We start from the raw sequence: 23,876 nt of genomic DNA on the forward strand, positions 1-23,876 counted from the left end.
GCATGCATGCATGCATGCCTGCCTGCTGGATGTCCGGTGTCCCTAGGGGAAATCTCATTGGTCCCTTGGGCCGCCCCCGCACACCTCTCATTGGCCTGAGGCGGAGTGACGGCCCAAAGGACACACAGGGACAAAAACACACACACAGGGATATACACACACACACGGACACACGGACACACACACACGGACACACACACACACACACACACACACACACACACACACAGTAGGGGGGGGGGTGTACATTAGCAGCATGTATAACCCGGGGGGGGGGGGGGGCCTCACATACCCGCCGGAGCCTCCGCCTCTTCCTCCCCGAAATCAGCCTCCCCCCCCCCCCCCCGGCGCCGCTACAGTCAGCGGAGGAGCGAGTGCCCGGGACACAGCGGGGGAGCGGCCACAACAAGCTGCCTCCCGCCTCAGTTCCACGTGAGAGCGGCCGGACGGGTGAGTGAGCGGCCTTCACCTCCCCTCACCCCCCCTTCAAATCACCTCCCCCCCCTTCACCCACCCCTCACCTCACCCACCCCTCACCCCCCTTCAAATCACCTCCCCCCCCCCCCCCCGGCGCCGCTACAGTCAGCGGCGAGTGCCCGGGACACAGCGGGGGAGCGGCCACAACAAGCTGCCTCCCGCCTCAGTTCCACGTGGGAGCGGCCGGACGGGTGAGTGAGCGGCCTTCACCTCCCCTCACCCCCCTTCAAATCACCTCCCCTCCACCCCCCCCCCCCCCCCCCGGCGCCGCTACAGTCAGCGGAGCGAGCGAGCGCCCGGGACACAGCGGGGGACCGGCCACAACAAGCTGCCTCCCGCCTCAGATCCACGTGGGAGCGGCCGGACGGGTGAGGGAGCTGCCGAACGGGTGAGTGAGCGGCCGGACGGGTGAGGGAGCGGCCTTCACCTCCCCACACCCCCCTTCACCTCCCTTCACCTCCCCTCACCCCCCTTCACCTCCCCTCAACCCCCCTTCACCTCCCCTCACCCCCCTTCACCTCCCCTCACCCCCCTTCATCTCACCTCCCCTCACCCACCCCTCACCTCCCCTCACTCCACTTCCCTTCCCTTCCACCTCCCTCCACCCCCCCTTCACCTCCCCTCCACCCCCCCTTCACCTCCCCTCCACCCCCCCCTTCACCTCCCCTCCACCCCCCCTTCACCTCCCCTCCACCCCCCTTCACCTCCCCTTCACCCCCCCCCACCTCCCCTTCACCCCCCCCCCACCTCCCCTTCACCCCCCCCGACCTCCCCTTCACCCCCCCCCACCTCCCCTTCACCCCCCTTCACCTCCCCTTCACCCCCCCCCCACCTCCCCTTCACCCCCCCGACCTCCCCTTCACCCCCCCCCCACCTCCCCTTCACCCCCCTTCACCTCCCCTTCACCCCCCCCACCTCCCTTCACCTCCCCTCCACCCCCCCCTTCACCTCCCCTCCACCCCCCCCTTCACCTCCCCTCCACCCCCCCCCTTCACCTCCCCTCCACCCCCCCCTCACCTCCCCTCCACCCCCCCTTCACCTCCCCTCCACCCCCCCCTTCACCTCCCCTCCACCCCCCCCTTCACCTCCCCTCCACCCCCCCCCCCCCTTCACCTCCCCTCCACCCCCCCCTTCACCTCCCCTCCACCCCCCCCTTCACCTCCCCTCCACCCCCCCCTTCACCTCCCCTTCACCTCCCCTCCACCCCCACCTTCACCCCCCCCTTCACCTTCCCTTCACTCCCCCCTTACAACCTCTCACCACCTCCACCCCCCCTTCCCACCTCCCCCACCCCCCCTTCCCAACTCCCCACCACCTCCCCCCCCTTCCCACCACCTCCCCCCACCCCCCCCCCTTCCCACCACCTCCCCCCCCTTCCCACCACCTCCCCCGCACCCCCCCCCCTTCCCACCACCTCCCCCGCACCCCCCCCTTTCCCACCACCTCCCCCCCACCCCCCCTTCCCACCACCTCCCCCCCCACCTCCCCCCCACCTCCCCCCCACCTCCCCTTCCCCCCCACCCCCCTCCTTCCCACCACCTCCCCCCCCACCCCCCCCCCCTTCCCTGAGGCGGAGTCACGGGCCAAAGGACACACAGGGACACAGACACACACACACACACGTAGACACACACACACAGACGTAGACACACACACACACACGTATACACACACACACGTATACACAAACACACACACGTAGACACAAACACACACACGTAGACACACACATAGACACACACATACACACGTACACACACACGCACGTAGACACACACGCACGTACACGTAGACACACACACATGTACACGTAGACACGCACACACACATGTACACCGTAGACACGTACACACACACACGTACACGTACACACCACACACACACACACACACACACACACACATGTACACGTAGACACGTACACACACACACATGTACACGTATACTCACACACATGTACACGTACACACACACATGGAGACATACACACACACACATGGAGACATACACACACACACATGTACACATACACACACACACGTATACACTCACACACGTATACACACAGGTATACATACACATAATGTATACACACACACATGTATACACACACACATGTATACACACACACACACATGTATACACACACACACACGTGTATACACACACGTGTATACACACACGTGTATACACACACACACATGTGTATACACACACACATGTGTATACACACACACATGTGTACACACACACACACATGTGTACACACACACATGTGTACACACACACACATGTGTACACACACATGTGTACACACACACACATGTGTACACACACACACATGTGTACACACACATGTGTACACACACATGTGTATACACACACATGTGTATACACACACATGTATATACACACACATGTATACACACACACACACACACGTATACACACACACATGTGTATACACACACAAACATGTGTACACACACACACACACACACACACACACTTATACACACACACACATACAATGTATACACACAAACATGTATACACACACAAACATGTATACACGTGTATACACACATGTGTATACACACACACGTATACACACACACAATATATACATACACACAATGTATACACACACACGTGTATACACACACGTGTATACACACACACACATGTGTATACACACACACGTGTATACACACACACACGTGTATACACACACACACACGTGTATACACACACACACGTGTATACACACACACACGTGTATACACACACACACGTGTATACACACACACACGTGTATACACACACGTGTATACACACACACACGTGTATACACACACGTGTATACACACACACACACGTGTATACACACACACACACGTGTATACACACACACACGTGTATACACACACGTGTATACACACACACACACGTGTATACACACACACACGTGTATACACATACACACACGTGTATACACATACACACACGTGTATACACACACACACCCCAGCACCACCACATCAGCACACCGGTATCCCATGCCCCCCCAGCACACTGGCATTCTCGGCTCCCCACCATTCCCAGCCCCCATCAACACCATCAGCACCCACACATCGCCACCTTTGCACCTCCCCCATCGGCACACCCACATCCGCACCCCCACATCAGCACCAAACCCTCCCAAATCAGCACACCAATACAATCACCATCAGTACAGCCACAGCAGCACTACCACCGCACATGGGCCGCGTGGACCACTCCCCACCCAAATGCCACACCCACACCACAAACATCCCGGGCAACGCCGGGGCTCTCAGCTAGTAATATATATTATCTCTAACTGTGCATGCAATGTCTTGTATATAATGTATACCTTGTTCACTTATGCAACTGTATTTGTAACCATGTATTATTTGTCATCTTAACTCTATGCCCAGGACATACTTGAAAACGAGAGGTAACTCTCAATGTATTACTTCCTGGTAAAACATTTTTAGAAATAAATTACCAGGCTGTCTCGCTGCAATAGCAAACAAGTTTGTCTCCTCTGCTGTTTGTATCCTTGTATCCTTGTATCTCATGTGCAAGCTCGAGCTGACTATTGCCATGCGCTTTGGAATACACATGTGTTTGTAGCGCGAGCTATGTATCTCACTCAGTATCTTGCACTATGGACAAGGCCTTAGAAGCAGGAGCTCTGATTGTGTGTGGGTAGCTGCTCTGCAGCCTGTAGTGCAGTGAGTAACCTCAGAAAGCTGTGAAACCGTATCTTGTCCCTCAGCTGTCGAGCTGTTTAAAGCTGTACTTGTAGCTCTGAATCTCCCAGTGATAATGCTCTTAATTTACTGTTCTGGCCCTCTAGCCCCTTGTAACTGGGGTAGGGTCAGGCAGGTTAACTCGCTCCCTTTAGGCTTCGTCCATAGTGTAGTCTACGGCACGAGCTACGTAGCGTGTGCCTAAACAAACACTAGGATGGCAATGTAGTAGTACATAGTCCTCGCGTGCTAGCACATGCGCTACAGGGAGAGCTGCGCTTCGCAATACAAATAAGCGGAAGCTAGCGCGTTCCACTATGGACGAAGCCTTAGATGCACACTGAGTTCTTCTTTTGTTTCTGTTCTTTTATTGCAAAACAAATAATAACAGATGAGGAGAACTGTGGGTGAGTGGCATATGTGGGGGAGAGGTAAATTAAGAATCGCTTGTATGGGAGAGGCAGTAAGAGGTGTGTACTGCTTGATCCAAAAGGAAGTGAGCTGGTCTGTAAAAACAGGATATAGTGGGACTAACCATACAACCAGGGCTGCTGTGAGAAACCAACAGGAGTCTGTGCTGTAGTTGCTAGGCAACAGGCAAGGGAACACAGGGGAAAGCTACATTTGTGGCAACAATGTTGCAACTGCACTGAGGCGCTTTGGCTGCCTCAGAACAGGGAAACTGAACACAGAGGTTCCAGGACATTTTTTAGACATTGTCATTGGTTGGTAAAAATTGCATATACATTTTACGATGTTTATTAGATGAGACAGTAACATTATAATTGTCTGTGGAGTTCAGATCCAGAGAGAACATAGGGGCTTATGCAGAGACGTCCGTTAAGGACTATCTCGCCAGGTTTTTGCCAAAAATGCCATAAATCCGCCAAATCCGCCATAATTATTTAATTTCCAAACATATTAGCCAGACGGGTGGCGAGAAGCTTGAATTCGCCATTTTCAGAACGCGCAGTATGCCAGTAGCTCCGATGCGCTTGTATGCGCCAATCTGGGCTATTAAATGGCGCGTTTGTGTACTATTTAGCCCGCCAACAAAAGTTGGCTTTATGCTGGCTACTGCTGACTGCGCGTCTCTGCATTCCGTGTTTCACGCCAAGTGAAACTCGGCAAATTTACCATTTACTTTACACAGGGCTACCGGAGTACCCTGCATAGGACGCATTTAAAAGGCAATCCTATGGCGAATTTATTGCCGTTACGCCCGTACCTCTCTGCATAAGCCCCGTAGTCTGTGAACAGTATACATGTTCCTCTTGCAGTGAGGCGCTAATTGATGAATAATATTGCTGTAGCAGCACAATACAATACGGAGGTAGAATTTTCAGTTTGGATGTCTAGAGTGTGTACATTTTATAGCTACACAGCATTGCATTTGTGTTCTTCCCGTTCTTGCAGGAGGAATCTCAACTACTTCTCCAATGCCTACGCAGCCGCAGTGAGCGCAGTAGACCCAGATGCTGGAAATGGAGAGCTTTGCATTAAAGTTCCATCAGAATTGTGGAAGCATGTTGATGGTAGGTCGCATAAAATGACAGAATGAGAAAATAAAAACCTGAAATGTCTCATCTGTGTTTTATTCTGCTAACCACTTGTGTGGTGATTACAACCCATTACATTGCAATTGTTCACCGATTTTGCGCGTTGAAGATTATTCATTATCTATGTCCTCCCTCCTCTAACCCCTGCAGAGCTGAAGGTTCTGAAAGTGTACATTGAATTCTCTCTGGATCAGCCTAAGGGTGGGCTGCATTTTGTTGTACCCAATATAGAAGGCAGTATGGCAGAGAGAGGGGCTCACGTTTTTTCCTATGGATATCAAAATTCCACCAGGTAAGGATAACTATGCAGTCATGGCCATTAACCATTATCATAGAAACATAGAATTTGATGTCAGATAAGCACCTGGCCCACGTTTGACTTCTCATTTTCATATCTGCTGTAAAACCTCAGACCCCCCCTTTTGATCCTTGGCTTTCTTTTTATTTGGGATAACCTTATGTCCACTTAAAGCATTTTTTAATCCATTTACTTATCTAGCCTCGACCGTAGGGGTGGGCAGCTTCAGTCCTCAAGCCCCACCAACAGCTCCGGTTTTTAGGATATCCCTGCTTCAACACTGGAGGCTTAGTCGAAGACTGGGCCTCTGATTGAGCCACTTGTGCTGAAGCAGGGACCAATTGAGCTACCTGTGCTGAAGCAGGGATATCCTGAAAACCTGACCTGTTGATGGCCCTTGAAGACTGAAGTTGCCCAGCCCTGCTCTACCACCTCTGTGGGGAGACTATTTCACAAATGCACCACTCTTTCAGCAAAGAAGTACTTCCTCACATCTCCCTCTTTCTCTGAAACATGCTTCCCTCCTGTTCTTTGTTGCCTTCATGTCCTTCATGCATTTGGAAATTTCTATTATATCACTATATCCCTTCTCTCCTCCAAGCTGTACATATTTAGGTCCTTCAGTCTTTCTTAATAAGTCTTACCTTGTAGGCCAGGGGTGCTCAACTCCAGTCCTCATGCCCCCTATCTCTTCACCCCCCTGCATCGGGTCAGTGTAAGAGACGTGCAGAGATACAACCAGGGAGGCAGATTTGGGGAAATTAAACCATGGCTTTTATTCAGCTTGTCACTTTAACACTACAGTTTAAGGAAACACAATAATAAATAAACATAATATCCCGTTGTAAGGGCTAACTCAATTTTCCAGTCCTTCGGAGGCGTGTGGAGGCTGTGGGGAAGCGGGTGCTTTCCCTGGCCATGGTCGACGGGGCGTTCCTAGGGGCGTCATGGAGCTGGTACGTCCTCATTGGCTGAACCGCTCACGTGACCTGCGTGTCGCGCCAATAAATCAGTTTCAACTGATTTCTTGGACAACGCGTGCCCCCTCCTGCCTCCGCCCGTGTGCGCCCGCACGGTCTATGGGCGCGATCAATGTCTTAAGGCAGTGTGATCGCGCCCCTTGCGGACGCATCTGCGCGATCTCACACACCATGGATTCAGCCTTAGTCTCTTTCCAACCTATGATCCCAAAGTCCAAAGAGGTACCTGTAAGCAAGGGGCCCTTTATGTTGGTGTCTGTTGAGGGGCCACACTTTGGCGGGTTCCAGGGACGAAACGCGTTGGTGCGTGGGCTGTGTTTCTGTCCCTGTGTACTTATGGAATAAATTACCCTCCAGTTTTAGTCTGGAGTTGTGCCCTTCATTTATCCTATAGGATTTTTCCTTTGGATCCTCTTGCCAGCAGTGCTCCTTTGCTCTCTCTGTTTTTGTTGCCCCCCCCAGTGTCCACCCTGTTGTAGTTCTTTGTGCCCTTTGCAGAAAGGCATACCTTCTCTTCCAGATCATTCGTAATATTACTAATAAACATACAGATTCCTGATTCACTGATTCTCCTCTTCCTCTTAATAAACTCCATTTACCCTAACTCTCCGCTGCCTTCTCTTCAACCAATGTCTACCTTAGAAACCAATCCCAAGCGTTGCAACGTGTTTATCTGTTTTCTATGTGGGACAGTGTCAAATGTCTTGCTAAAATCTAGGTACGCTACATTATCCGCTCCACCCTGATCTATTATCTTACTCACCCAGTCAAAAAGAAAAACTGAGATTTGTTTGACACGACCCCCTCCCCACCAAGAATTCAACAAGTCTTACCGCAGTGATTTTATTAGCTTTCCTGCTATTGTGCCTGGCTCACTGGCCTGTAGTTACCTTCCTCTCCCCTACTTCTGCTTTTGTGTGGTGGGACTACATTATCTGGAACCCTACCAGTTATTGCAGACTGATTAAATAGTTCTGTTACAGTGTCGCCAGCACCACCCCTAAGCTCTTGTAGTATCCTTGGATGTATCCCGTCTGTCCCCACTTCCAGTTTTGAAATGCCAGTTGTACTTTCTCCTCTATATTTGGACTTGTGTCCATCTCCCTGCCACTTCTATTCCTGTTCCTGAACTCTGATCACTCCACCTTCAGTATTGAAGAGCAAAAATAATTATTAAGGTGGTCTGCTATTATCTTCCTGAACATGAACATCCTCTTCTGCCTTTACTCTTACTATTCCTCTTTTTGTTTTTCTCCTCTCGCATATATACCTTAAAAAAATTCAACGTTTGGTCTTCCTTCTTTACATAATGCACTATTTTCTCTTCATCTTGGGCCTCAGCCCATCTGACTATTTGCTTATCCTCCTTTTGTCTTATCTGATATAGTTCTCTATCTTCCTTCTTCCGTGCCTACCTACTGTATATTTCCTAAAAACTCTCTTTTTAGCCTTCACAATGCCTTCCACCTTCTTTGAGAACCATAGCCTAGACCAGGGTTGGCCAATTCCAATCCTCGAAGGGCCACCAACAGGTCAGGTTTTATTGACTGAGCCACCTGTGCTGAAGCAGGGGTAGCTTTAAAACCTGACCTGTTGATGGCCCTTGAGGACTGCAGTTGGCCACCTCTGGCCTAGACTAAAGGTCGATATTGCTACTTTCAAAATTTGTGTTATGAAATATTGGGCCCCCAGTGATATTTTTGGGGGGCAATTCCGCCATATTTAATAAGAATTAAATATTTAATCTAATTTGCATACACCAAAAAAGCAGCAACTCCGTGTTAAATAACACTAGCAATATAAATAAGAGTTAACTCCTAGAAATCTGTGTTACTTGGCACTAGACATGTAATTATGTGCGTGTGTGGGACAGGATTGAGTTGGAGATATCACACTTTTCTACCATCCTCTTATGTAACAGGCCTCTTAACAAAATCCAATGTCAGAGAATGATTTAACCTCTTTGGTGCCTGAAGCTACAAATGCATTGCAAACGAATGCTTTCAGGCAGCAAAGGGATTAGTTACCATACAACATACACACCCTACAAATAAAACACAAAAAACATAATATACAATTGGGCTACTAAAGGCTTAACATTTGCACAAGTGGCTTACTTGTCCTAGGATGACTATGACTATCTGGCCACTTTGGTTTCTAAAAGGTGAATCTATACATAAGTTGAATATTGATAATAGGTATTTTTATAATCCATGCTAGGTTGGCTAGTCTTGCCTACTGTATGTCTGTTATCCATTATATACATAGGCAAGAACAGTCATAACGCCAGAATGTGGTGATAAAAATTGGTACTATTTTTTGGCAATAGTATTTACAGGTATTAGAGATTTATCCTGTTTGTCCATTAAAACGTAGTTAGAGGAAGCACTAGGCGACAGTCCTCTTGTTTCCTAATATGCAAGCAAATGTTATTACTCTGTTGCCTGCCCTGGTGATGGCCCATGTGACGTTTAAAATGTAATTTTCTGGTGGTTATTTCCATATGCTATAGATTTGCTTCAACATTAGGAATCCGAAGTGTCGCTTAGTGCTTCCTTGAACTATGCGAGGATAATATGGGATACCTAGAACACTCAAAGCACCTTTACACCTCCACTTAAGTATCGATTTTATAAACAATATTTTTCTCTTTATTTTTACATTGTGCGTCATCCAGTGCTTTTGGTCTATTGAAAGGTCTCGCGGCCCGAATCTACATTACAATATTTAATTACATATAATATAACAACCTTCTGGAGTCACCTTAAGTGCTTTTTATGTGCTTTTAATTCTAAGCATATAGATCACAGCCTCATTGGAGATGTTTGCACACTTTAATTCTAAGCATATACATTCCACATAACATTGGCTTTTGTAAAACAAGGGATATGATTTCCTTCATGTAGCCACACGCAGGAGGAATAGTAGACGTTTGACGTGCGTCAAGGCAGAATTGTCTGGAGCTTGATGATCTCTCCAATTTCTTTTGTCTTTTTCCTAGTGTATTATACAATCTTCTTTCTAGGTTCTGGTTTCCTTGTGTTGATTCTTATTCGGAGCTGTGCACCTGGAAACTGGAGTTCACGGTCGATGCATCCATGGTGGCCGTTTCAAATGGAGATCTTGTAGAGACTATTTACACACACGACATGAGGAAGAAGACCTTTCATTATACTCTAGCAATTCCAACAGCTTCTCCTAACATCTCTCTGGCAGTTGGTCCTTTTGAGGTCCTTGTTGATCCATACATGCACGAGGTAATTCTCTTGTTTTCTCTCTCTCGTTTTCTCGCTCTCGTTTTCTCGCTCTCGTTTTCTCTCTAATTTTCTCTCTCGTTCTCTCGTTCTCTCTCACCCCTCTCGTTCTCTCTCACCTCTCTCGTTCTCTCACCTCTCTCGTTCTCTCTCACCTCTCTCGTTCTCTCTCACCTCTCTCGTTCTCTCTCACCTCTCTAGTTCTCTCTCACCTCTCTCGTTCTCTCTCACCTCTCTCGTTCTCTCTCACCTCTCTCGTTCTCTCTCACCTCTCTCGTTCTCTCTCACCTCTCTCGTTCTCTCTCACCTCTCTCGTTCTCTCTCACCTCTCTCGTTCTCTCTCACCTCTCTCCCTATGCATGAACTGTTCCTTCATTCTCTTATTTGCTGTATTTCATTGTGTATATTACATATTTTTTTTCAGGTGACACACTTTTGTTTACCACAGCTGTTACCACTGCTAAAACACACCACTTCCTACCTCCATGAAGTTTTTGAATTCTATGAAGAAATTCTTACGTGCCGATACCCATATTCCTGCTTTAAGACAGTCTTTGTAGATGAAGCTTATGTTGAAGTAGCAGCTTATGCTTCTATGAGTATTTTTAGGTTGGTATACATGTTTTTGTGTATGTATTTTAGTAAATTCCCTTGTGTAGATGGGTTAATTTGGGATTCTCTGTCGTTTTCACATAGAAATGAATAATTCAACAAAGAACACACAAAATCTGAACGGATAAACTAGTGATAAAATGATCAACTGCCCTACTGAATTTTACATCTCACTAGCCTGACTTTGCCCTTTATTTTTTATTCCCCGTCCATTTTTTTGCGCGCACACTTTAATTCCAATGCCAACAATCAATGTGATACCTGGATTTTGCTTCCATCTCCCACTGCACTTTGTCGCACTGCCTTGGTGCTAAGTTGCACCATTGCCACAACAGTCTAGTCCTTGGTGCATATTTTGCTGTACCCAGGGCCGCCAACAGATTTCTTGTTGCCCAGGGCTAGAATTTCGAGCGTCTTCCTCCCCTCCCCCCCCCAACAGGCTTCTGGTGCCCCAGCTCTCCCCAGCTGCAGGCTTCCCTCTCTCCCACACTGTGCAGGCCTCCCTTTCCCTCACCGGGCCGCTCTCTCTCATGCCGGGACGCTCATGCCGGTGCGTGCCATAAGCTGTCCCGGCTCTCCCCCCTCCCCTATCGGCGGCCCTCGCTGTACCCATGGCAGATAAATAGTTGGTGGGGGGGGGGGGGGGGGTTGCCAAAGAAATGCCACTGGAGAAAACATCATTGCAAAGCTGGTTTTCTGGAATCCACATTTTTTTCTTTTTTAGATTGTTCTTTTAAAATACAGATACGCGTACTGCACTCCCTAATATCTCTCATTTTTTAATATTTCTCTCATACCTTTACTGGCCAGGAATTTGTTTATTTATAAAGTAAAACCTTAAAATGATGATGTCCTTACTTAATTCACTATTCAGCACACCTCCACAAACAGGCTGTCTCTCCCTCTTCCTTTTAACCCTCTACATCTCCCTTCATTCATCTGCTCTTTTTTTCCCTTCATTTTGGCAATATACCTATTTTGAAACAATTCAATTTTTTAAAATCCATTCTTCACCTGTGACCGGTCTCACTAGTGACAGTCCGTTTCTATGGTCAATACCTCTCATCTATTGTGCTGACTATCATCTACCATTCACTGCACCTACATTTATTTATAAAATGTTTTACCAGGAAGTAATACGTTGAGATGCCTCTCGTTTTCATGTATGTCATGACACACAGGGCACAGAGTTATGATGACAGATGCATGGTTACAAATACAGGGTACATTAGGTGAACAGAGTTATATATTATATATGAAAGCATTACATGATCAGTTAAACATGAAATAAGTTATAGTTGTATGCAACCGTTACAGACCACATTAAAATGTGAGACTGCTTTAGTTTTGAAAGAACTCTCCGGTAGATTTTTCCAGTTGCGAGGTGCACGGTAAGAGAAGGAATAGTGTCCGGATACTTTGTTGAACCTTGGGACAGTGAAAAGTCCCTTTAAGTCAGATCTCAGGTGATAAGTGCTGCGTGTGGTAGGGGTGAGGAGCTTGTTCTGATACGGGGGTTGCTTGCCCAAGAAGTATGTGTACATGGCACTGTAGCCTCATGTGGTAAAGCTGAGGGTGCTCTGGGCTTTTGCAACTGGTTATCGGCAGATGTGGGGTGTCCTTAGCTTTGGAGCGCAATCAATAACGTTTTTGAACTTCCATAATTAGTATCGCAATATACAGTGCAGGGTAGTGTAATTGCTGCTTTAACACTGCTGGATAACCAAAGGGCAGGGGTTTATCATTTGTTACAAAAGGAAATAACACATGCAAACTTTGAGTTAATTCGTGGAGATCTCTTATCAAATGAGATCTTCCTGTTCTTCCCAAACAAAATGCTAATTATTCCCAAGAACAGTACGACGCTTATTTATTTGGACGCATTTCACTGTTTTGTTGTTTCTGTGTCTGAAAATGATGCTGATTGTTCTTCTTACTGTTGGACCCAGCACAAACCTTCTGCATAGCGCTATGATTATTGATCAGACCCCACTGACTAGAAGATTTTTGGCAGAATCTTTGGCCCAGCAGTTCTTCGGCTGCTTCATTTCAAGAATGTCCTGGTGAGTAGATGGGAAGAAGTGTGTTGGAAGGAGATCTGTGCTATGGAACAGTGCATGTATGCATTAATATGCAACTGAATATGTGAATAGCTCTAAATTAATCTGAAACAGTGGTAGAGAGTATAGTTACCCTGTGCAGGCAGATAATCAAAAACGTCTGGCTCATGGCGCAAACTGTAATTGTTGTCAGAAATGTGGAACTGTGATCAGTGATAGGCAATAACTTGTGTGCGCATTTTTACATGCAATGATGTGAAAGGGCTTTTGTTGGCATGATACAGTTCATTAATCACCTTCAACAGTGCCGACCTGAGGTTTCACAACCACAAAAGACCAGACAATAAGGCTATTTTAACTTCCTATGGCACCAAATAATTGTGAATAATGTATTTAACTGGCCTCCTGCTAATAACGTATCAGTTGTTCTGTTCTAGGGCAGCGGTGCGCAAACTGTGGGGCGCGACCCCCAGGGGGGGCGCAAGACTACCGACGGGGGGCGCGGGGTTTACAGAGGCCCCGCGCGCTTCCCGAAGGCACTTAAATTAAGTGCCGGGGGAGCTGCAGGGCCTCTGCAAACCTAACTTACCGTGGCTCCGGCGGCTTCCTCCTGCGTCACCATGGCAACGCGGCGTCAAAATGACGCTGCGAGGTCATGTGACGTCACGTTGCTATGGCAACGTGACGTCATTACGCCAGAGCGCGGGTACGTTGGGGTTGGGGGGGGCGCGGGAGTGAGGGGACAGCCGGCAGGGGGGTGCAGGGAAAAAAGTTTGCGCCCCCCTGTTCTAGGGGACGCTCAAAGGTTCAAATAATAAATAATAGATCCATAAACAACAGTAATCAAAATGTCTTGCAAGAGTCTTCAGTGGGTTTTTGGAAAAACAAAAAACATTATTGAACTACATCTCTCTCTTCCCCGTCCTGATTAGTTGTCTGTCCTGGGAGGGAACAATATGGCAGCTTGACTAGAAGCCGCTTTTGGCTGGTGCCCTCTGCCTTAAAATATAATGTCTTCTGAACCAGAATATTTGCTGGTGTTGAACTGGTGCGTCCCTTGTTTTGATGCTCAAGAAACCCTATTGCGGGCCATGGGAAACCTTTGGTGATGATGTATGTGTCCAGATTTAGGAACAGCTGCTAATTTTACAATGTGTGTCGTATTCAATCCACTCATTACTTTGCAGTAACCCCCGACATGAATGAAAAGAATGCCAATTACGAGAAACTCATTTTTGTTCCTCCTATACACAGGTCTGACGAGTGGGTTTTGAAAGGGATCTCAGGCTATATTTATGGTCTTTGGATGAAAAAAACATTTGGTGTTAATCAGTATCGACACTGGATCAAAGAGGTGAGAACATCAATATTTATGATTATTACATTTGTTGATTAAGGGACAAACAAGATACAGGCATACCCCGGTTTAAGTACACTCACTTTAAGTACACTCGCGAGTAAGTACATCTCGCTCAATAGGCAAACGGCAGCTCACGCATGCGCCAGTCAGCACGTCCTGAACAGCAATACTGGCTCCCTACCTGTAACGAAGGTGTGCGCAAGCGGGGAGACTGTTACAAATGCCTTATTTACATCTGTTCTGCAGGGGTATGACGTTTGCAGTACAGTACATGCATCGATAAGTGGGAAAAGGTAGTGCTTCACTTTAAGTACATTTTCGCTTTACATACATGCTCCGGTCCCATTGCGTACGTTAATGTGGGGTATGCCTGTACTTTGATTAAAAAGCAGAGTACAAGCACGGAACTAAAATGCATATCTAAATGTACTTGTGTTCAATCTTTTGATATTCACAGAATGGTGCACATTTTATAGGAATCATTTTTCACTATGTTGGTACTTTTAATAGTATATTTATTCAAAAGTTTTGGCAAAGAAAAAAATAGCATTAACAACATATCATCTGAGAATATATAAATGAAGGTCAACTAAATGAAGGTAAACAAGGGTTGTGTGAGAGGTAAAGGAAGAGCTACCACAAAATAAACAGGAAGATCAAATGTAAACATTTGTCCACTACAGTGGGATCAAGTGTTCCTGATTGCACAAGGCATAAACTGTAAACAAGAGTGCGGTATACAAAATCAATAACCATAATATAATTAACCAACCAAACACACAATAACCTTGGGTCAGTGCAAATATAACTAAATTCAGGAAAAGGAGCCCAGATCTGAAGCCCCCATGAGTTATAGGGGATTTAAGGCAAAGTTAATCATCACTTGGCTAAGATGTGATTATTTAGGTCACCTAAGATGCAACTAACTGGAGCTCCAAAATCCAAGTTACAGTGGGACAACTTTTTGGTCAAAGTGAACCATCTATAAGTTTCTTTAGTTATTGGAAATGTTTTGAAAGGGTTGAGCTCAGCAAATAAAACTCTTTGCCAGGTTGCAATTCATAATGATATAAAGGAATGACGATCTGTGTGTTTTTCTCTATTTTCAAATACACAGCAAAAATATATGGAATTGCGTTATCTAAGTCAGCCCACCACATAACCGCAGGAGAATGAGACGCGGCCATATTACCGAAGCATTGCTAGTCCTTAGGACACCTTACAGCCCGTTCAAGTGAATGGGTTGTGTGCCCCATGGCATTGCACCGCTTGGTAACATGAGCCCCTGTGTCTGTGCGTGAATGGGTGAGTTTTTTTCCTTTGATGTCTATTTACCATTTTGCTCAATGTTTCTAGGAACTGGATATGATTGTCGCACATGAATTGAAAACTGGTGGTGTTTTATTGCATCCAATATTCCCCGCTGGGAAAGAGAAGGATAGGTAAGTTATGTCTGAATTTTATTTTTCAAAGCTGTATATTGTCTTTTCCGTAAGCTGTTACCTGTTAGTAAAACAGACATCGGATGTTAGACAAAACCCAAAGACCTCAGTTTTCTAATAGTATCGGGTTAATTCTCGGAATAGGGGAAATAGGACGTCCTTTGGTTGTCAAACATGCCAAGTATTTGTAAGAAAATACTTCCGAACATCTTTCTGTTTTTAATAGGTCGTATGTTTGCACTCTGAACATGAGCAAGCTGAAATCTACAACAGCGCCGAGTATTACTGCACATTTAAACCCACTAGAAGTTATTTTAGTTTGAGTACTTGCCAATAATTGTATCTCTTCCCCTGACTGTTACTAAACCCTTCAAAACACAAAAATACAAGTCCGTATGCACTAAGCAATTTTCTGCCATAAGACCCCTTCTGGAGCTGGAAAACCCCTTGCAGCCCTCTGGCCTGAATGTGCTTTAAGGTGTAAGATAGTTCTCGATCTGTTAATTATTACTATGAATTACGGGTGAGTGAGGCAGAATTAAAAAATACTTGGGCATATTTAACCACAGTGAGATCTATGAATCAAGGCAAAAGTGGTGCATATTTATATTAAGGAAAAAGCTCCCTTTAGAATAGTTCTTTTATTTTCTTTAATACACGGTGTAGTTTGTTTTGCTCATAATAAATACTTGAGATGTATATGTGTATGTATAATAACGTTGCAAAGGCTGTCCACAAAAATCAATCCGAGGAGTATTGTCCAATATACAAACTTTTGTTTGGGACTGAATACAACTTTATACCTAATTGAGCAAAGGATGCTACAGAGACTCCAAAGATGCAGAGATCAGAGCTTTTAGAAAATCTTTGTGGACAGCTCCAGCTAGCCCGAGCTTTTAACCCATCCCAACCTCTGATCTGAATAAACCTCTCAGGAGTGGAATGGCAGTGTCTCATCCTGAATCCCAGCAGCCCATTCATAGCAGGGTCTGAGGAAGGTGGGATTATTCATTTGATAGCTTCCTCCACTGCAAGGATAATGTCATTAGATTTATACACACTTACTCCCTTAAGTGCATCTTTAAAAAGGCATCAATCAATTAGGTTTAAGCCATTAAAGATAACGCTGACCTTTAGTAAATGGAATTATGGCCCATATTTACTAAGCAGCGCTATTCTATAAGACCCTTTCCTACGCCAGAAGATACCTTATGGCCAATTCACTTGGATTGCATAGCACCGCTTGGTAAATATCAGCCTGCGCCTTTAACATTGTATGTTTCAGTACATGAAGTCTGTTCTCCAATGTTTCCTCCAAACTCCAAAAGTGAGGTTCATTTTTGGGGGCCAGTAGTCTGAAACGAAGTGGATATTTATATACAGAGGTATATGTAAAGTCATATGGAAGCCAATCGTTTAGCTACACTTGCTGATCCTGGGGCTGGGACAAAGTTGAATGACAGACATTTACTAAGGCAATGGAAAGGTTACATTTCCAGTCATTTTGAATGACTGCTTATTTTGGCTCTAAATGATTGTTATAAATAAGGAAAGGAAATTTTGTGTTGTTGATCATCCGCTGTTTACAAGTCTCTCCTGGAATACTTCCAAAATATCAACAACTGCAGTTAAAGCCCATGTCCACCCCAGCATGCGAAGGACAGGCTCTCGCCACTTCTGCATCAATGCTAAGCAGGGAAAAAATAGTTCAACTCCTTCTATAAAGTAAGAAAGCCATTTTAGTCCGCATCAGCCATTCAATGCCTGCTAGTGATAAGGCCAATCTAACTTACTGTAAGTGAATAGACATGAAATGTATGATGTATATATTGTTCTCTGTACTTTATGGAGTACAGATATTTTTCTATTACGATCTTTTCAAACAGAGCCTAAAGAAGACAAACTTGTGCGGCCTCTAAAATATAATGTCCGTTGGGGCAATGGTTCAACTTTATTTAAACATGTAGCATTATAACAACGTATGTAAAACATAGACTATGTACGTTCATCATAAAAACGTTACTTGTGTGATAGCACCCATCTTTCTTATTATTCTCTAATGGTTAGGGATTTTACACATACAGTTTAAAATAATAGTTTGTGCTGTTTTTGTAAATTTGAACTTCGTTTTAAAAGCTTCAGCAAAATAATAGTTTTCTACATTTTAAGGTTTTTTTTCAGTCTTTGCGAACTTCTGTTAATAAAACCGTGGTGCCTTGAAAACGTAATGCTTTCTTCTTCAGAAGTGCAATAAAGTGCAAACTTTGTTCCACCTGTTTTACGGAGCGGTTTGTGTTGTATTTTCAGCCCAGCTTCACATCATCACTTTTCAATAAAACATCCTCACACGTTGTCTTGGGAGTATTACCAAATGTTCCAATGTAAAGCTCACCTTGTTATGCGGCTGATTGAAAACCGGATCAGTATGGAGTTCATGCTTCAGGTAGGTTCTATTCAACCACTGTTTTTCACATGCCATACAGTTGAGTAAAATGCAGACACAAATTTTGGGTAAGGGATGCAAATGATGTCCATTGTTTTTGTCACTTTTTCAAACCATAACTTCTTTGGTAGACAATGATACAACATTTTTCTTTCTCATGTTGATAAAATCTGCAGATCCAACGTCAAATCTTTATATTATTGAGGACCGTGTTGACAGACCAGTGTACATTACAATTTTTGAAGTTGGGAGGAAATATCACATCTGTTCAGTCTAAATCTAAACATGATAAGTTGTAAGGCTACTGACAGCTCAAAACAGAGAGCTCAAAAAAGTCAAATAGGAGTTAATAATATGTGGGGCTGCTGAGGTAAGCCGCGAGGGAAATCCACAGCGTGGGTGTGGAAAGGATGGAGACAGATGGGGGAGACAAAGTGAGGCTGCGTATGTAAGGGAGGAGTTCCAATGGAGAACGCTACCTGAGATCCTGGGAGTATAGAAGGCCTGGGTCAGCGCTTCTATGGATCCCTCGTGTAGCCCTCCTCCAACGCAGTCTGTTCCGCAGAGGGGACGGTGCCGTCCTAGGTGTCCTCTTTGCCGTCTCCCATCAATGGCGCCGAGTTCCCGAGTGCCGGAAGCAAATGATGGTGCATCCGGTCCGTCCGGAAACCTCTTCCTCTCCCTGTAGACACGTGATTTCACGGGGGAGAGTAGAACAGCCGCCAACACCCACGAATCCTCCGATCCTCAGCGCGTCACTCCAATCAGGCAGTAGCAGCAAACAAGATGAGGATTGGAACGTTGAATCGCTGAAGCCCCAAGAAAAGCACCAACAGCTCACCAAGTGGAGGAATAAAAACTTTTAATAAAGACTACATAAAAAAGAAAAAAAGAACAAACAAAATACTAATACGTAAACACCCTACGCGTTTCAGGCACCTTGGTGCCCTTTCTCAAGAGAAAAGGTGAGAAAGGGCACCAAGGTGCCTGAAACGCGTAGGGTGTTTATGTATTAGTTTTTTGTTTGTTCTTTTTTTCTTTTGTATGTAGTCTTTATTAAAAGTTTTTATTCCTCCACTTGGTGAGCTGTTGTTGCTTTTCTTGGGGCTTCAGCGATTCAACGTTCCAATCCTCATCTTGTTTAAATCTAAACATGGTTCTGCTGTTCTTTGTTATAGTTTAGCAGAAACTCAATGCTCCTAGATGTAGTTAAACTCATTTGTTAAATCTGATTTTCGTATTTCAAGGACCAAAACATGATTGTGTGGTGCTGAAATTGTCATTTGCAAATTGGCTAATGTGACCTATAACAACAGATAATATTTAAACATTGTATGCTGCACTTGTGCATATAGTAGACAGTAAAAGTTTCGTATAGGTGATCAAGTAATTCAAAGGAACATTTGATGTTGATGTTGATGTTGATGTCATCTTAACTCTATGCCCAGGATATACTTGAAAACGAGTGGTAACTCTCAATGCATTACTTCCTGGTAAAACATTCTATAAATAACTAAATAAGTACTTGTTCAGATTTGAATAAACTGAAAAAGTGGGCTCCCTTCTTAGTGGGTGAAATAAACAATACAGTATTGAATGGGTCTTACACTTTTCTGAATTGGTCGTATCCACAGAGCTAAAGGGGTGGTGTAAACTCAGGATAAATCCACACTCCTATAACCTCAATAGGTTCCTATAGACATTCTTCAGTAAGACACCATTAGTATTGAGGGCAAGAATAACTCCCTTTTTCTTCTGCACCTACTCAGGGAATTGCTGCCACAGTGTGATCAGCTGCAAATTGTTGAAATCCAAAGTACAAAAGAAGAGTCAGGGCCAGCACACAGCCAAATGAGCCAGGGTCAATAAAAAAATAAATCTTTATTCTAAAGACATGGGTAAAAAAGGAGGTACAAGAACACTCTACGCGTTTTGCATCGGATGGTGCTTTATCAAGAAGAGGCTGGAACCTCCGATAAAGCACCACTCAATATGAAACGCGTAGGAGGGTTCTTGTGCCTCCTTTTTTACCTATGTCTTAAGAAGAAAGATTTTTTTTTTCTCTCTTACAGTATTATAACATAAAAACTCTGTTAGGATGGCTATATATATTCTTATATATACTATGTATGTATGTATCTATGTATGCATATCTCAGAATTCCACTTCCATTTGCTGTTTGGGAGTAAAATTCTTATATAGTTATACATTCATTGATGTTAGCATCTCTATTATGAAACTGCTTCTGATAAGTAGTTGAATTGCGCTTTAAAAAAAAAAAATGCGTTTCTACTAATGTATTCTTATAAAGCATGGTCCTTGTACAGTGTACGTGGAATATTCAGTCACATACAGGAGTAACTTGCACAAAGTCCAAATGTGTCATCAGTGAGGCTTGATGAATCTGAGTGATTTTACATGATGGATAAGTATGTACTGTACACTCCCTTTCGGTGATGCACCCAAATGGAGCATAAATTAGTTTAATCTAGCTGGCTTCTCATTAAGGGCATTGTTCTATACCTGCTGAAGTGGCTGAATTAGACCCCAAGGGGAAGAGCACTTAATTTCCTGTTGGATGCTAGATCTCCTCATTCTACATTTCAGTCATCTCCCCAGCTCAGGAACACATTTCTAAAAGGGTGTGTTCAAATGGAATAACATTGGTTTGAACTTTGTGTTGTGTCAGACCTCCGGGTTATTTTTTCTAGTGTAGCCACCACTTGTAATTATTTCAATATGTCTCTTGCATCTAAAATGCTGTCTTCCTAGAAACCAATCTAACACCAGAAGATTGGGAGAGAAGTTTTTTCAGTTCAGAATATTATGACCTTTTGGGGATCCAGTACATGTTTTAGTTGTGGCTACACATTTTATTCACATGGCTGTATACATGGCCAGCATTACACAATAATGCATTATTATTTTTAATTGAATTCATTATTTAAATATAATTTTAATAAGGTGCTTCTGCTTCTAATCCTTAATTCTATTTCAGCTATAAAATATAGCCATTTTCCACTGACAAAGAGCTCATTGTACAGTAATTTGTAGCGCGCTTTCACCCACCCCCTGGGAGATGTGTGGCTACGGTGTGTGTGGTGCGGTGTGATACCCTGAGTCTCCGCTGCTGGGAACCTGGGGTGCACCTTAGTGATGCTTGGTAGTTCCTCCACCTGTACGGGATTCTATAGTGTAGAATGACCCAATTACAGGACACACATAAACAATACACAATGGTATAATTAGGACAAGTTTACTGATCATAAACCACATGCAATTACAACTGTAACACAGGCCTCGCAGGGCCGTAACCCCTCATCGTGTCTCCCCAACACAGTGTCCATACCTCTGTGGGGTTTATCCCCAATATACTGAGGTGCTCCTAGCACCGAACTGTCCCAGTGTCCACCCCAAGACCAACCCACCCAAATGTGTTAGACAGAGCTGCCCCCCTAAAGTGTTGAATTGGTGCACTGGTTAGTTGGGTACATGCTGGGTGCTCCCACACCCAGACATGCTGATGATACAGATGGGATCCACGGGTCCGTTAATAAACCACGACGCCTCTTCCTCTACGGTGGCTGGGTCCCTCATGGATGGTACCATCTTTAATAGTCTCTGTAGCACAGGTGGATGATCTGGTCCCAGAACACCCTGACCCAGGATGCCGCCGCGTCCTGGCTTTGTCCGTATGCTCTGGTTCTACAGGGGCAGTGTCCCTATCTATGGGCCTGTCCCTGCAGCAACCACAAGCTAAGAGGAGTCGGGGGCCTAGCTGGGGCCTAATGGGGTCTGTGGCGTCTCTGGCCTAGTGCGAGAGTTTACTGACTCCCTGCACCTACACCATTACCCTCTGATGTCCCAGCTCCGACTGACTAGCGGTCCCAGCGTGCGAAATGTATCAGTATCTCCCTGCAGGAGAAGCTGCAGCCCTATTGGCTGTTCGCGCCCATGTGATCGCAGCCCCTGAGGCTGCTGGGGGTTGTAGTCCCTTGCGGAGCCTAGTCTATCTAATGACCACTTTGTGCGCCTATACTGCGCATGCTCGGCGTCTTGCGCAATCACAACCAAGATGGCGGCACCCTGCAAAGGGAGCCTCCGGCGACAGTCGCCTGCTGCAACTGCCCGCAGCCCTCCCCGCACTACCGGTGACGCCAGGTACACACACGCACCACTCCACAACTGATTGGAAGGTGCAAGAACCAATAGGGGCCCAGGGGGAGCCCATGCCACAAATACAATATACCAGTGATCCGTCACAGCTTGTCTGAATAAATCTTAGGCTGGGGCCATAGAGGGGTGAGGAGTTCCGAGCCGCGCTGACGCTGAGCCAGCGTGCGCGAAGGGAGCCGGGGGTGGGACGTGGTTGGAGGCGGAGCAGTGACGTCGCTGGGCCAATCGCCCGCGACGCACTGACGTCAACGTCACGGCGCCGTGACGTCGACGCTGCTTCAGGCTGATTGGATGTTTTCAGCCGACAGCGCGCTGAAAAACAGCTTGGCTGTCAGCTGAAAACTCCAGCGCCTCAGCACGCCTGCGGACGCTCACGTGAGCCCCCTCTCAAGGCATCCTCGTTGAGGATGCAGGGGCTCAGCGCTGAGCGTCCGCACGGCTCAGCGCGGCCTGTCCTTCTATGGACTCGGCCTTAGATACATTTCGAGCTGCCACCATGTTACTGACTTCATCCATGGTTACGCCTCTCTGTTTTTAGCCAGGAGATTCTGCTGCAGTAGGTTCTACAAATGTACATTGAGTCACTATTATAAATTAGGAGATGTATAGGGTTAGTGGGATTTGCCATTGTGGTGGCATCCAATAATCCCATTGAAGTGCTCATGTATTTAATTAGGACGAGTCAAAAATTTGTAGCACTGCTATGTAAACAGTACATTACAATGAAGCATGTGTACTTTCCAAACCTGCTGCTTTAACTCTAGGCAGATTGCAGGCCTGCTGCTTTAATCAGTGTACACAAAAAAATATACTCTATTTACTCTATATTCATTTGTATAAACTCCTTTTCACTTAAAGGGATGCTTCAAAGGTGATAATATTTTGATGTCTACTTGGACATGCTTAGGCTCAGTGGTACTGCTTAATGTTTCGAAATTGCAAAATGATACGACTCTTTCTCACTAGGTTTTCAACAAGCTTTTAAGCTTGGCCAGCACCGCCTCGTCTCAGAAGTTGCAGTCCCACATGTGGAGTCAGATGTTGGTTTCCACATCTGGCTTTTTGAAATCCATCTCCAATGTTTCTGGAAAAGACATTCAACCTTTAATAAAACAGTGGGTGTATCCTTTACCATTTAGAACGTTTTTCATTATGTGGAGTGCGGAGGAGCCCATAAGCGACTTTTTGAGAAGATGTGGAGTACGCACTGAAACGTATTAAAACATAGACGTAAGATTTTATATAGAATCAACCATGCACACAGCTCTTTGTAGAAACACTACTAGGAAATATGGTACAGAAGTGCTTCCAAGAAAATAAAACATTGGAAAAGAGGAATTCCTGCTCTTAGGAGCGTACTAGTACAGAGCCAGCGTACATGTAAGTGCATTGATTAATAAACGAAAGGGAAGGAGGGACGAATGTATCTGGTATATAAT

At 45.4% G+C, this 23,876-nt stretch overlaps 1 protein-coding gene across 4 annotated transcripts in view; it reads left to right on the plus strand.

Annotated features, from left to right (window-relative positions):
* TAF2 (TATA-box binding protein associated factor 2) overlaps positions 1 to 23,876 on the plus strand; it is an 87,361-nt gene that overhangs the window by 14,799 nt on the left and 48,686 nt on the right. For 2 of the 4 annotated variants that reach the window (XM_075582360.1, XM_075582361.1), the window contains exons 4-12: positions 5,670 to 5,788; positions 5,963 to 6,104; positions 10,116 to 10,347; positions 10,769 to 10,953; positions 12,906 to 13,019; positions 14,271 to 14,370; positions 15,733 to 15,818; positions 18,126 to 18,261; positions 23,404 to 23,558. In XM_075582360.1, the coding sequence (XP_075438475.1) occupies positions 5,670 to 5,788; positions 5,963 to 6,104; positions 10,116 to 10,347; positions 10,769 to 10,953; positions 12,906 to 13,019; positions 14,271 to 14,370; positions 15,733 to 15,818; positions 18,126 to 18,261; positions 23,404 to 23,558 (1,269 nt within the window). Of the gene's footprint in view, positions 1 to 5,669; positions 5,789 to 5,962; positions 6,105 to 10,091; positions 10,348 to 10,768; positions 10,954 to 12,905; positions 13,020 to 14,270; positions 14,371 to 15,732; positions 15,819 to 18,125; positions 18,262 to 23,403; positions 23,559 to 23,876 lie in introns of all 4 variants that reach the window. The other 2 variants (XM_075582347.1, XM_075582356.1) reach the window with 1 other exon arrangement.

This window comes from Ascaphus truei, chromosome 2 (assembly GCF_040206685.1).
Source record: "Ascaphus truei isolate aAscTru1 chromosome 2, aAscTru1.hap1, whole genome shotgun sequence".
NCBI classification, from domain to species: Eukaryota; Metazoa; Chordata; class Amphibia; order Anura; family Ascaphidae; genus Ascaphus; species Ascaphus truei.